At 35.4% G+C, this 15,096-nt stretch overlaps 1 protein-coding gene across 5 annotated transcripts in view; it reads right to left on the reverse strand.

Annotated features, from left to right (window-relative positions):
- Window positions 1-881: 881 nt before the first annotated feature.
- Window positions 882-15,096, reverse strand: part of ANGPT1 (angiopoietin 1) — a 210,174-nt gene continuing 195,959 nt past the window's right edge. For all 5 annotated transcript variants that reach the window (XM_080579477.1, XM_080579478.1, XM_080579476.1 and 2 more), the window contains 2 exons: window positions 13,646-13,776; window positions 882-2,862 (listed from right to left, as the gene is read on the reverse strand). In XM_080579477.1, the coding sequence (XP_080435603.1) occupies window positions 2,702-2,862; window positions 13,646-13,776 (292 nt within the window). In that variant the 3' untranslated portion in view covers window positions 882-2,701. The remainder of the gene's footprint in view (window positions 2,863-13,645; window positions 13,777-15,096) is intronic.

Genomic DNA, 15,096 nt, shown 5'->3' on the forward strand with positions numbered 1-15,096 from the left:
ACAAAAGGAGCAAGAAGTATTTGTAGTGAAGAAAACAATGGAAATCTGTCAATGCCATGCAACATGATTGAAAAGATGATAAAAGAATATGTCAAAAGGCAAGAGAAATAGGCATACAGTTCTATTTGTATCTTTGCTAAAGGAATTAAAGAAACATTTTCTTTTATAGACTGTTGGATAGTTGTATGATATGAACTTAAGATGAGAAATACAGTCCCTTGATTTTAATCAAAGAATTTGAATGAAAAAGACTGAAATACATATTTGAAAGGTTAGAAATACTGATTTCTGCACAAACTCTAATATGACTCCCTCCTTAGGCCTTGACTAAATTTATTAATATCTCTTAGAGGGAGAGATAGTGGCTGGTAAAATGTTGTCATCCTGTCACAGAAAGGCATCTCAAAGGAAATCAAATCACAGAGTCTGCAATTTTAAAAAATGTTTTATTATAAAGGATAGGAAACCAAATCCACATTTTTTTATCTTTCAAACACAGATAAATAAACAGTAAATATGCTTTTGATTTTAAATGTTCTTTGCCTTTTGCAATAAGATCTGCAGAATGGCATTCCTAACTTGGAGACTTGCAAAAAATATAACTTTTGAGAACACAGTAGAAGACAGACCACAGTTTTTGCACAAAAATGAAGAGCATTTCAAAAAAGTTCTGGAAAAGGAGACAAAACAGCTCTGTGAAGAAATTGCTGAGCAAGGAGTAGTTTGGTAACTTACTCAGCAGAAAACAACAAATTAACCCTTATGCAAGATTATTTCAAATATATATATAAATATGTACAAATACACACAAAAAACCAAGATCTTCCCACTTAAAACTAAACAAACATCAAATTGTAACAAAAACAGAGAGCCCTGTGGTCTTTGTGATTTTTAAGAAGGGATGCTTAAAAAATCCAAACTTTTTTTTTTTTTAAATCTATTTCTTAAAAATGAAAAAAAAAGGAAAAAAAAAAGGGAAAATAAATCAGTTACTCTCTTACTCTGTTAAAATCTTCTTTTAAAAAGATTCAGATCTTCATCATGCCTTATTTCAGGAACAGTTTAATGAATAAAATAAACCAACAAGCAGACAAACAACAAACTTACTACATTCAGATTATACATGTGATCTTTGTCCCAGTTTAATCAATGACAATGTTACTTTTGATTTCAGTGGGAGCAGGGCGAGGCTTTTCCTTTTATGTATAGCAGAAGTAGAATGAGGGCTAGATACTTTCCTAAATGCACTTTATTAATACGATTAAACCATGAGGGACTGTAATTGAAAAAGAGTTCTGTCTATAACTTCACTTCATGGGCCACCCAACTACTTTGTTGCTTGTTTTGATAGGAACTTTATCCTTACCAACAGCCGCATTGTGCATCTTGCCACACATTTCTGCAACATTTGAATATATCAGAATTATTTGTTATGACAGTGGAAACCTGTAAGCAGTCTTCTAAAGTTCTTTTAATATTTATACCATTTTGTGGCTTAGCACCCTTTGAGTAGGGTCAGGGCTGCATGTACAAATTAAACAACCATTACAGGAAATATAAACATACTATTTACAGTTCACAATTCTTTATTTTCTATACAGTTCTGCTGAGTATTTTTTATAGTTGTAGCCTAAGCACTGTGTACAACTGGCATGCTTCTGATATTCACAAAAATGTAATAATACAGTGAAGAAACAAAAATTTAATAAAAAGTAAAATAATGAATGATAAATTGCGTACATGCAATGATACTGTAAAATGAATTCATTGATTTAAGCTATGCTATACCCTAAGAGTTTGCCTTTCTGTGTTCTTTTTGATGAAAATATTCCATGCAAAATCCCATATTTTCTTTAGGATAATATTTAACATTCTTTAAACCTTCTATCAATTTTTCTATGTGACATTCAGACTGCCTTTAATGAAAGAAAGGAAAAAGCTCAAAACACATCTAAGTTTGTTATCACACTATAAATCCTAGCTCAGGGATTATGCCAATTACCTCATTTACCTCTACAGAGCAACTGAAGAATTTATGTTTCGTGCCCTTATCATTCTTCATAATTTGACTCAGTTTATTTATGAGAAATATGTCCTTCGAATATTTAATAAAAAATAATTATTAGCACAAATTCTCTGGGATTAACATAAATCCATCCGCCCATTCGAATTCAGTTCATTTAAGAAAAACAGTATTTGGAGTGGTCATCTTCAGTGCTTTAAAATGAGTTTTAAAAAAGGTGTCTTTATAATCCTTTCTTCATGTGTATAATGATGGCATTTCACTGCTGAAAAACTTTTCCTCAACGGACCATGGATGATATGTTTCATATATTTGAATTCTGATGCTGTTGTTGAATAATCTGGTATATTTTCCATTTTTTTAATAAAAATAATAAAAAATAATAAAAAAAGTCCACTGACAAACACCAGATTTGGTCAGAATAACTGGATCCAGTTGTTCCTCTCTGGAAAATCATTGCAGCCAACTTCTTCGAAACCAAGTCTCCCCATGTCATCAAGACATGGGGTGACTGGTGGGGAGTTTTTGCAGGCTATGAAGTGATAATGAAGTGACTTTGCATCATCCCTACATGTTGCTTCCAAGAAGCCCTTCACCTTTTACCTTCAGACTGTGATAGCAGTGCTGTCAAGAGCAGTGGCATTCTAATTTTTTTCTTGGATCCACCACTGAATGCCTTTAAAAGTCCAAGGGTCGAATCATCATGGTGGTGGAGCGCAAAGAATAGCTGGGGCCTTTGAAGTAGTGCCACTTGATGCCATTGAGCTTTCCATGGTTTTGCCCAGCCGTATAGAACATCCCATTGAGATTGGAGGGGCCACAGGCATCAAACCACCAGCCTGAAACCATTAAGGACAAACAATTAAAGTGCAAGTGCACTGAACATTTTCATTTTGTTTTATAAGTTTAGCTGATTAACCACTTCTGGCATTCAGAAGCTCATAAACACTTCTGGAATAGTGATGATGAATATTGCTTTCCTATTTCTATATATATATATATTATTCTGTATTCAGCTGTGCTGGAGAATACACCAATTATTTACAGATCTGGAAAAGTATTTGAGTTTTAACTCCTTCAGTTTTTATACACTGCATGTGAAGCAAGAACAAGCACAATAAAGGCAAATAAACTGCTTTGCGTGTTTAGACAGTATTATAGATCACCCAGTTCATGTAAACATATCATAATAAGACTATAACTCATAAGTAATTTGCATAATTTCCACTTGTTTGGTTATTTAGAACATAAGAATGATTTGATTTAATTTCATTTACCAGTATTTTTCTGTTGCTTTAACTGTGATTTTTCTGCTGATCAGACAGTTTGCTTTTAGGTTAGATGTTCTTAGTAAGCATAAGCTACGAGTACATTTGTGCTATGCTCTTATAGTAATTACAATATTACAGTAACACATAATCAGTATTCAGAGTGGTGTACAAGGAGATAGACTTTGTCTTTAAAACATAGATAAGACATTGTTAAGACTAAGATAAATTTTAAAACCAGACTCTGCAAATGAATGGAGGGACTAAATGGTGAAGACAAAGACAACACTATAGGACACTGATCTTCAGTCAGAATACCTATGTGCATGGATAGATGGTTTAGATGGTTACCTGAGTGTGTATGTATTTAGGTGACAGTATGGCCAACTTCAATCAAGGTAAATTCACTGCATGTACACTTTGGGTCAGAAAAGCCACATTCAATCCCAAATCTTCCTACCGTTTTTAATGTGAAAACCTATATTCAATCTTGAGCTTCCTAAACCATACCTTGAAATGTGCCAAACAGAAACACTATCATTGACTAAGAAAAAATATTACAAATATTATTGATTGGTATTTTAGGTAAGCTTATAAAGTGCTGTCTTTTCCAGACCCCCTACCCTGCCTGCTTTTTTTCCCAGTCAGAGGTGTTTCCTACTCATTGACCCTTGATCTCCAGGTCCAGCCTTGTATATTTTATTCTACTGGAAAGACAGGGCTAGAAATGTCTTCCCCAGATGCTTGTGCTTCTAGACTGTCGTTCCTTCAGCTGCATTGTGAGACTCTTCTGAAAAGCGAAATGATGCGGATTTAGGGAAAACAAACCAAAACAAAACAAAAACAAAAACAAAAACAAAACAAAAACAAAACAAAACAAAACTTTTCTTTTTGAGGACAAACCACCAATCTGGTTTACAGAATGGTTCCATGAACTGTTGTGTTAGCATAACTGAAGATGCAGTAAACTGAGAAGTTGGGATAAAAAAGAAATGCAACATCTCGGGAACTTTTCAACCGGAGATTTCTGTCAAAGTAAATGCATGTAGAGCCATACCTCCACCTTCATGAGTGCTCTATTAGCATAGCACTGAAAATAATCCAGAAATATTTATCAAATACTTGTGAATATTACTAACGATGACAGAGGTTTTGCTACCATTTGTTATGACTGTATGCAGAGAATTCAAACTTGCTATAAGCACAGCTTTGGTGCACAGCTGTGGCTGCAAACCGTATGCAAAAACCGTATTGGCTTTAGACTTCTGTAGTAGATGTATTTATGTCTTTAACTCATGGAGAAAATGGAACCAGTGGTGAAAACAGTGTGATTCTTCAGATCTATTTTAACTACTTGCTTTAAGATGAGATTAATCAGTAACCCTTCTTGATTACATCCCCAAGATCTCAAATAATAATAATAAAAAAATAAACTAGTTAACTGTGATGAAGATGCTTACAGGTAGTGAGCAACTTCCACTCAAACTACCTGTGTGCATTAGAATGGAAGAGCCCTGGGCTCTGCTTGCAGCACCTTTGTAGTATGATTTTAATCTCAGGCCTCCAAGAGTTAGAGAGGTTATCAAACATAACAAAACAACAACAACAACAAAATAACATCAAAAATAAGGCATTTTTTCTTTTAGTTTCTGTTTCTTTTGTTTGTTTGTTTTGTTTTATTTTTGTTTTCAGTATGAAAAGCTGAAACATTTTCATGTTAAGGTGAATTTTAGATTGTAATGGGAGTTTGAGTTTTAGAGAAAACTCCAAACAAATTGAAACTTGGCAACATTGAGATTACAGAACACAAGCTGACAAAGATAAACTAGGTGACATGCTGACTCCATTGAAGTTAGTGGGAGTTTTGATGTATATCTTGATGGGAAAAGAATTTTTCTCTTCCAGACCTTACAGGGTATCTATTTAATATAATAGAAAGATGCTTAGTTCAGATTGAGGAAGGCAGAATGAATCCCCAGACTGCAAAGAGCTAATATTCCCAATGCCAAGAATATATTAACCTTGCTGGTGAGAAGCTCTATTTGTCAGAAAGATTTCTGCAGTTCTTTCTTCACAGTAAGACCTATAGTCTTTGTGAATCTTCAGCATAGGTCTTATGTATCCTTCCATGTAATACTGTTTTACTGAACATTTGCCTTTATGTCTTATGGCAAATAAGGTCATAAAGATTACATGGTGGCTGTTACTTTTAGTGGTTAAATGTTACTTTCATTTAAAAAGTCATTTCAGACTGCGTATCATAGCGTTGTAATCTGTCCAGGACCAGGCACTACCAGTAAAGGCAAACAATGCCTGCCTAACAAGTGGCTACTAAAATCTGCAGGTGTCACTGTGGACTGAAATGCATAATTTTAATTTTCAGTGCAGTTCCCCCTCTAACTTTTGAAAATGGAATTAACGTGTGAGAAGCTCCTTTTAGACAATGTGCATTGGCCTAGTGAATCCTCCAGTTTCCTCATATCCAGCCTTTTATCTGTCTATAATGAAGACATTGTATTTTAAGCTATACCCTACTACTATTGATATGATATTGACAGTGATTAGCCTATAGATCCAGTGCTTTTACTCTGTCCTTTGTATTTAAATTCATGTAATTTTTATTTCTAGCCTTGTAAAGTAATTTCTTAGATTTTGGATAATACTTTTCAAAGTACTAAATAAATGGCTTTTTTCAGAAGTAACACTTCATAATGAAATCTTGAGGGAAGAATCTATGCCAGATATATTCTGGCAAACTTCTATTTTGATACTATTGACCTCCCTTTGATTACACTGATATACCTAAGGGGGTAATAAGCAAAGAAAGAGAAAGCTGTACAGCTGATGTTTTACTGTAACCAGAGTACAATCTTGTAGAAACTTAAGACAAAGTTAAACAGAGAAAATCTAATCCTCATTTTTCAAAGCTGGAACACAGATGCAGCTGGGTTCTGTTTATGGTGCTGGGATGAAGACATGGCAAGCTGTGCTAGTTACCATTTCATTCACCTTAAAGGAACAGCAACAGATGCATAAATGGACTTTTTAGGTAAAAGGTTTCCAGTGGTGCCCTACAAAATCTATGTTAAACAATGGATTGAGTTGAAGATGCACAAGATTTAAAAATTGTTCTGTGAGGACCTAAAAATCAAATCTCACATCTAGACTTTTAAATAATTACTTATTTTTTTTTTCCAAAATATTTTTAATGACCATCTTTTCTTTTGGCCTACTATACTGTTCTTGTTAATGAGACTGTACAATTTTTAAAAAAGATATTTCCTAATACTACTTTATGATGTTGGGTTTACTTTCTCCTATCTTTCAACTTGTTTACATTTTTTTTCTCTTACTTTACATGTGTGTGTGTGTGTGTGTGTATGTCTCTCTCTCTATATATGGTTATTTCTCTCCTTCCTCCCATGTAGTCCTCTAAAAGCTATTCATTCCCCATATGGCCTCAGATTATCGTAAAATGTCCATGTCTCAACACCAAAGTCAACATCTTTGGATACATGTAAAGGAATTGTTTTTCCACAAACATGACTTTCAGACATTTGTATATTAAGGGAAAGAGGAATAGAACCAGTGCCTTTCTTGGTAGCTATGAGGAAATGAGGGAACATAAAATTGAAGTACCTGAAAGAGATACCTGCAATACTGGACAGCGCAGGAAACACCAAACAAAGCAGTTCCAGGGCTGTAAGACAGTCTGACCCAAGGAACACTTCCAATAGCTAAATATTTTCTGAAGTTCAGGGGATTTCCTCCCCTGAAAAATCTTGTTTATTTTTCACTATAAGGTAATGGCTTTCCCAAATAAGCATCAGGAACCCTCTGAATAGCAGAAAGATTTTAACCTCAGATATAACTTTTGGCAGTAATTTCTGTGGGATATTTGAGTCATGCATGTGAATCATGAAGGGTGGATATTATGAGAAATATAGAAGAAAGATTTTAAAGTGACTAATGAAGAGATAAAGAAGAGGCTTTCATGAAATGATTAAGAGAGTTTTTACTCAGAAACACAGGTAGTTTCTTCAAGTTGTCACCATCTGGCCTTCAGTTACTTATTTGAACTGAGGAGAGCCTTACAGTCTTTTGAGGTTAGCCTACTTCTAATAATTTGTTTGTATAGTACAGGCAATGCTATCATCTCTGTTTGCAATAAAAATCCTTAGGTCATAAAATATATTGCCCAAACAGAAAGTAATTTAGATAATGCATTGCTTGTTTGAAAGTTCAGCTATACAAATAAACATGAATCACCCTTGTAGACAGTTGCTCTTCTGGAACAGTTAAAACACACTGACACTTTGTGGAATCCTATGCTTTGCTCTTTAATTATAATTACTGTTGCTATTACCACTGAGAAGTTATTAAAATTCATGTCAGCTCTTTCCATTAAATAAATGTATTTTGAATAGTTCATTTTAAACAAGCTATCACCACATCAGCCTCACAGGCCTGCTCTTACTGTATCTTTGGTTGAATACGAAAGTACATTGAGATAATTTCCACAAATTCTTGCAAAAAAAACCTACCTAATAAAGGTGCATTGCTCAAATGAGTGATGTTATTACTAGAAAAATATAATGGAAATCTTTTGGAAAGGTTTTCTGAAGTTACAAATATAATCTTCACATGGCAGAATCTTCATTGTCAAAAGCACCAGCGTAAAAAGGGTTTTAGTATACCAATGCTAACAGCTTTTGGTTTTGGCTTGTTGTATAAATTGTAATTAAACATGTATGTATGTAAAATTATTTTTTAGTAACCTAGTGCTCATCAATCAAAAATGCACTGTAAATCTAGCTTGAATTGCAAGTTTACTAATGATCACTTAGTTTTGATGACAGGCTATTAGTTGTCTTCTACATGTTAAAGGAATAGGTGCACAGTTGATGACAGACCCTTTCTTTACACATCGGTCTCTCCTCTCCCTCATGATTACAATGAATGTTTCCAAATACAGTAAGATCCAAACACAGTCTGCTCAATCAGATCCAAAGTTTGAATTGTACATTTGTATGCCTTTATGGGACAAATGCATTCTAAGAAAAGCCAATATCTATCTCTAGCCCTTTGGGTTTGTTCATAAAATTTAGTGCATTTGGCAATAAAGCTAATAAGAAAAATTTCTAATGCAAAAATATTTGAACAGTGTTCACTGATTGAAAGACAATTGATTTTATGAAAGTTTTCAATGTTTCTGAACTTCTAATTCCCTTAGAGGAATTAGATGGTAATGCTTACTCTATGTCTGACAATTTCTTGGCTAGAAAACTGGGTCCTGTTTTGTATGACACCTCAAGCTCTATGTGGAGCAACTTGACAGGGACCAAAAGAGTTAATGTAAGAGGAAAGATTTAGGTTTGTTTAATCCAGAATACAAGACAGAAAAGAAATGCTAACAAACTCAAATCCATAAGAAGTCTGCTTGAAAAAAAAAAAAAAAAAAAAACCAAAAACATTTATTCCAAAGAATGAAAAGCAACAGTCTATTCTCTCCATAATGTAGGACAGGACAAGACAGAACAAACTTAAGTTGTCACAGATTTAGTTTAGACATCAAGAAAAGCTTTTTTATACTAAGGGTAGCCAAACTCAGTAGTAACATATTGTATTGCAAGAATGAATCTCTATCATTAGAAATAACAGAATAGAATAGAATAGAATAGAATAGAATAGAATAGAATAGAATAGAATAGAATAGAATAGAATAGAATAGAATAGAATAGAATAGAATAGAATAGAATAGAATAGAATAGAATAGTTAATAATAGAATAGAAAAGTTAATAATAGAATAGTTAATAATAGAATTAGAATAGAATAGCTAGAGAAGATTCTATCTTGGAGAGGGACTAAAAGAACTTTGGAGGTTTTTTCCGGGCCTGTTTTCTATTGTTTGGTAGAGTATAGGATTGGTTAGCCTAAGATTTAGCAGCACTTGATACTCTGAAGATTAAATTAGATGTTAAAATCAGGATATAGGATGTTAAGTCACTAGCTTTTCACATCACATAGAAAATACAGTCCTTTTATAATTCTAATAAATCACAAGCTAAAAATAACATGAAATTTACAGACTGGTGAGCATGTTCTGATCTTCTAAATATATAGACTAATATTTAAGTCAGTCACTGCTTGGTCATCTCCTTTATTACTATTGTCCATACTTAACCTTTATAAACAGCGTAATACAGTGATGATTTTCTTAAAAGTGCTCAGTAGTATTTCATTATCTAATGAAATACATCTAACATTTTTAGCATAAATCAATCCAATTCCAATCACTTATTATTTACATGGTGGCTATATTTTTCTATCTACAAACTGTTAGGTAATATAAATTATACTCTGTGAAATTTGTTTTATATGTAGCATCGTCATGAAAACAACAATATACAAAACCTAAAAACTGGTGCTTTTCTATGTAAGTGGGCATGATTTCTGGGGTTCAGGTCAAACACTTTCAAGTGTACTGAGGTACTACTTTCAAAGTTTTTGTTTCAAACAAAATGTAACAGAAAAGGTGGCTTTTTCTGATTAGATTATATATGGATAGACTACTACATTTAGCCAAGAACTTCCCTGCAAGACAGGAGAAGAATCCTCTACATTGCTCTTGATGGACGTTCATAAAATTTGCCACTTGGAGAAAAAAATGCAGTGAAACAACAAGCAATAAATGCACCACTGTTTGGGATTTTCATTGAACATCATCTTACGAAACAGAGGAGAAATCCACTGAGGATTGCTAAATACATGGGAAATGTGTCTGACTCAGGAAGCCTCTGATATGCAAAATGTTGAGAGTGGGAAAATACTCAGGGGAAGTATCATCTATTTGTGTTGTTCTTAGGCCCATCCTGAGGCATCTGCTGTTGACTGCTGTCGGAGACAGGAGACTGCAGACAGATGGACCTCTGCTCCCAGACAATTAAAAAAAAAAAAATAAAATCTTATTTCAGTGATTCTATGCTGTTTCAATCTTAGCTAGGCATCAAGAAAGTCTCCCCAGCACTTTGGCAAGCTATTTCAGGCATCACGAGTTTAGCAATGTTCTCACATACCATCTGAAGCAAGGTAAATGCCTGTGTAAATGTCTCTCAAAGGCAAAACACAGCAAATTGCATTAAGACTTCTACTACAGGCCAAGTTACTATAAGTCATTTTGTAATGCCTGTAGATGATTGCACAAACAATTTCTGGGGCTCAGCTGACAGGTGGTATCCTGGCAGGACGCTCTAACATGGCCTGCTGCCCACAGATCTTATCCAGAGATGTTAAGTGCTCTTCTATTGGAAATCTGTCTGAAGTGCCTTGGATATCTGCTCAGTGCTTCATTCTGATGAGAGTTTGTTACATTTTAAGTGCTGTATCTTGCAAAAAGTTGTATGTGTGCTCACTGGGGTACTCTTCTATTCATAACATTTGATATTACATGGAAATAAAAGCTTTTTTCAGTTTACAGGCTTGAGATGTTACACCAGTCCCTGATGGTTATTTTCACAAAAGAAAAAGTGATACTATTTGACAAATTTTAAGTTTAAATGAAGAAATTATGTGGATAAATATGCCTTGTCTCCACTTAAAGTAAACCAAGGTTGCTGAGTTGATATTTTCCAAGTTTTCCACAAAAAGCAACTAAAATATTTAAGTACCACAAAAAGGTCACAGGATCTAAAAATCCAGCTCAGGCGTATACATTTGGAAACTATTCCCTAAAATCAACATTAAGATAGAGTCAACTAGCAGAATATGATTCTCAAAAGGACAAGATCTCACACACAAAATTCTGTTGATGCTACTGCTGATGCTACTCTTCCACTATTTTTTTATTCTGAGGGAGAGGAAGGATAGAAGGGAGGAGAGAGAGAGTATTTTTGATACAGAACAAATAAAACTGACAACTAGTAAGATCACAGAGAGAAATGTGTGTTTTCCTTACATTTTTATTTTCAGCCTTGACTATAACCATATCACAGTCTTGAGCTTCAGCTTATCTCAGCCTTTTTTCCTGACATAAATATATTTAGTTCACCTCATAGAGATAACGGGATCACCCAAACTGTCAAGATAGCAAGGAACCTGCCTTTAGATTTCATATCATTCATCATTAAAGTGCTGTCTGTGATGCTGCCAAAACTAACAGAGAGTCTGATATCTTCTGGGGAAAAAAAAAAAAAAAAGAGAGCTTCCCCAACAACCTCTTTTGGATTGCTACTTTTCTTAATCAGTCTTTTTCTGTGGCACAAAACTGACATCTATTCGCTAAACAAATGTTTTCGTATTTAATTCAATTTCTGCTACTTCTCAAGGAATGAGAAGTTCTATTTCATGAAGCAATGCATAAGGTGTTTTTGAGGAGAAATCTAGCAGGCAGATCAATTTATTTATTTATTTATTTATTTATTTTAATGGCAATTTGCATGATTGAGGTATTTCTCAAAGAACTACAGCTTACTTAGCGCTACACAGCAGCTTCAGTCACCTTTCTCCAAAGCCTAGCTGCATCTCCTTTTACACATCAATGATGTGTTCTGTTTGTGATTTCCTCACCCTTTGGTAATTAACCCCCTCCCCCTTATTTCTTTCATTTGCTACCAGTACATTCCAATATGTGGTTTTCCTGTTGATTTACAGGACTACTGCAGCAAAATATATGTGAAACTTGTGAAATTGTTGTTCAACAGCAGGCTGACCTTAGCAGGGCATTGACCTGCCACAGAAGTCAGGGTAAGAAAATAAACAAAACCGTCAGCTCCCAGAATTAGATGTCTGGGAGTGGAGGTGTTTCCAGGCAGCTCAGATACATGAATGAGTCTGCACTTCACCACAGACACAACTCACATTTAGAAGATTTTCACTGGCCTGTGACCTGCCCTGGAAGTGAAATACATTAATTTAGCATGATCTTTAAGGGGAAAGATCACCAGTTGTTAATTAAAATAAACTCTTGACTTCTTTCCCGTTATTTGCCCCAGAACCGGTCAGCTACCTTTGTTATACAAATGGGAAGGCAGCATCTGATCACCTGTCTTCTAGAAAGTTTCCCATGGAAACTTCCATTAAATGGAAGTTTTCCATTTAATAAGATTTTAGTAGAGGAAGTTAGGAAAGTTTGAGAAGCAGGCTCCTTAAGGATTCTCCCAGCTGGGCAACTTCCAATTAGCAAAAAGAATGAGGAGGTAGGCTGTGTGTTTGATGCAAATTTCCACTGACAGAAACACATCTTCTGTCAGCAGATAATAGCCTTAAGAGGCTCATATATGCCTGAACATGGCCTGAGCTGGATCCAGTCACAGTGCCAGTAACCACAAATAATATCAGTTTAAAAGTCTGATCCAAAACACTGAATAACTTTTATGCTATAGGTGTTTTGTTTTTTTTTTTTTTTTTCCCCAGGAATGTTAGAAATCACTGAGGGAGATTCTCAGAAGATCAGATGTGAAGATAAGGGCCTTTCTTGGTCATACATTCCAAGAACCAAAGAATCCCAATACAAGCTTTCTGCTCTAGTGTGACATGCTAGAGATAAAACTGAGCTTGCCTCTTCATGGACTCAAAATAAGCAACATTTGCAAGAGAAAATTCTCACTCTTGTGCAGACCTTTAGGTATCTGTCTGGGGAGATAATGGATATTCCTCTTCCACAATGGAGGGAAATGATATTAATCACATTCACTACACTTGCTTGCAGTTAGTTTGATTTTGTACTTAAACCTGTCCTAGCGTAACTTCTCTGTGCTGTTTTAAAAGTTCCAGAACAGCTAGGTGCCACAATTTAAACAGGGGGCTGTAGGTTTTTCACAGGTGAGTGAACTAGCCATTACATTAACTAGTTAAATAGCTTGTATAAGACAAACAGAAAGCTTAATCATTGTAATTATTTCAATAATAGCATCACCCCCTAAGTGAACTTAGAGAACTTATAAACTTTACCTTCTAATAATCTATTTCCATGTCCTTTCTCTCTTCTTTTTCTGGGTAAGTCCTTTCCCAGTTCTCATAAGGATCTTCCCCCTTTCTTCATCTCTTAGTTTATTCTCTCTTACTTCGCCTTTCTTGCCTCAACAATAACACTAACCTTTCCCTCTTGACATTGCTGCAACAGCTTCAGTGCAGAAGTATAATGTCTGTATCTCTGAATAAACCCTTCCCTGCTGATAGGAACCTGGGGGTATTGGCACTACCACAACATACATAAAGAAAAGAGTAGGAGTAATAATAATAAAAGGAATTTTCACACAATACTTACACATCCATGAATTCAACTTCATCCATGATTGCTTAAGGAAAACAGAGCAGATTCCTAACAATGTACCACGTTTTTGGAGTTGTACTCACCTCCAGTTAACATGAGAGCACATTTACACATGCAGTTGTCATTGTCAGCATCTTTTGTACTGAATTCAGCACCATGTAGTATCAGGCTACTCTGTTTTCCAGCTGTTCCACTGTGACCTTTTAAATAAAGCCTGAAACAGCAAGAAAAAACAATCAGTGTCACCGAAAGGAACAATAAAAGATCGAGATCTCTTTCCACATGAGGTTTGCCTTGTATTAAGTACATTCAGAAACTTCAGAAATGTCTTGTGTTTTGGCTCAATTTCTTTGTTGTTTCAGGTGTAAAATGAGGAAATTTAGGGTTTTTCAATGTGTCTGTAGTAGAACATAGTCCCTGAGCCAGAGCAGAACTGAGGAATCCACACTGGAAAATGCAAGAAAGTGTAAGGAGTCAGAGACACAAAAGAGAATGAGGAGAGGTGCCCAGAGATGTGGAACGGATTGACATAATAATTGAGTATTTGAGTAGCTGGTCCCTTTACTGTGTCACAAAACAGCACTCACAGTTAATGGCAGCCACATTATTAATCCCTGGGCTTGAAAGAGGGTTTCAGCAGTTTCAGAATTTTTAATTCAACCAGTTACAGGACAAGCCAGCAACCCAGTTCTGCCAAAGCTGTCTCTGAGTGATGAATGGAGAATAACTTAGAGTCCAAGCCACAGAAGTCTTCATGATTTGCAATGCTAAATATCCCTTTCTGTAAGGAGTCTTGTCAGCTAGCTGAAACCACAACCATGAGTTAGGAACCTAATCCCAGCCCCAGGAAGTAACAAGAGCATTTGTGTTGTTCAGTGCTTTTCAGTCCAAAGCCAAATGTACCAGTTTCAGGGACGTTGAATGGAGCACCTCGGTCTCACCAGAGGAACAACGGGGGACCTGGGCACGTCTGACCTTAGTGCACAGCTGCAGGGACATACACAAGGAAATGCTGAAGAGAGAAGATATGAGGTTGCACACAATGGTTTTCCATGCCTCTGCAAAAGCATGTCTGGGAGTCAGACATCCCCAGGAGACTGACACTTGCAGCAAAAACTAATTTATGCACATAGCTACCTAAATTAGACATCTGACCAATGCATTCCTATTTTTTCATAAAACATTTCTGGAAGAGGAGGGCATTTTTTGTCATAATAGCTACATGTGCAGGAAGGAGGAGACAGGATCTCAGTGTCTACTGGAAAAATAGGAAGCCATAATGCCTACATCCCAGGAACAAGCCCTAGTCATTGGGTCAAGAGAGGAGGGGAATAAGCATCCCACACCTATCTCACTGAAACTTTACAGGCAAGAATACGTCAGCCACAGGGGAAACCAACAACATGATTTGATATCTAGTGGAATAGACCACTCCACTGAAGAGAAACATCTGTTCTACTTCTTCTAGGGTTAACGAAGAGGTGTGAGTATATATTTTAAATATCTAATGTAAAATACAAAAGGATCCATGGGA

The sequence above is a fragment of the Anser brachyrhynchus genome, assembly GCF_964034855.1.
Source record: "Anser brachyrhynchus genome assembly, chromosome: 2".
NCBI classification, from domain to species: Eukaryota; Metazoa; Chordata; class Aves; order Anseriformes; family Anatidae; genus Anser; species Anser brachyrhynchus.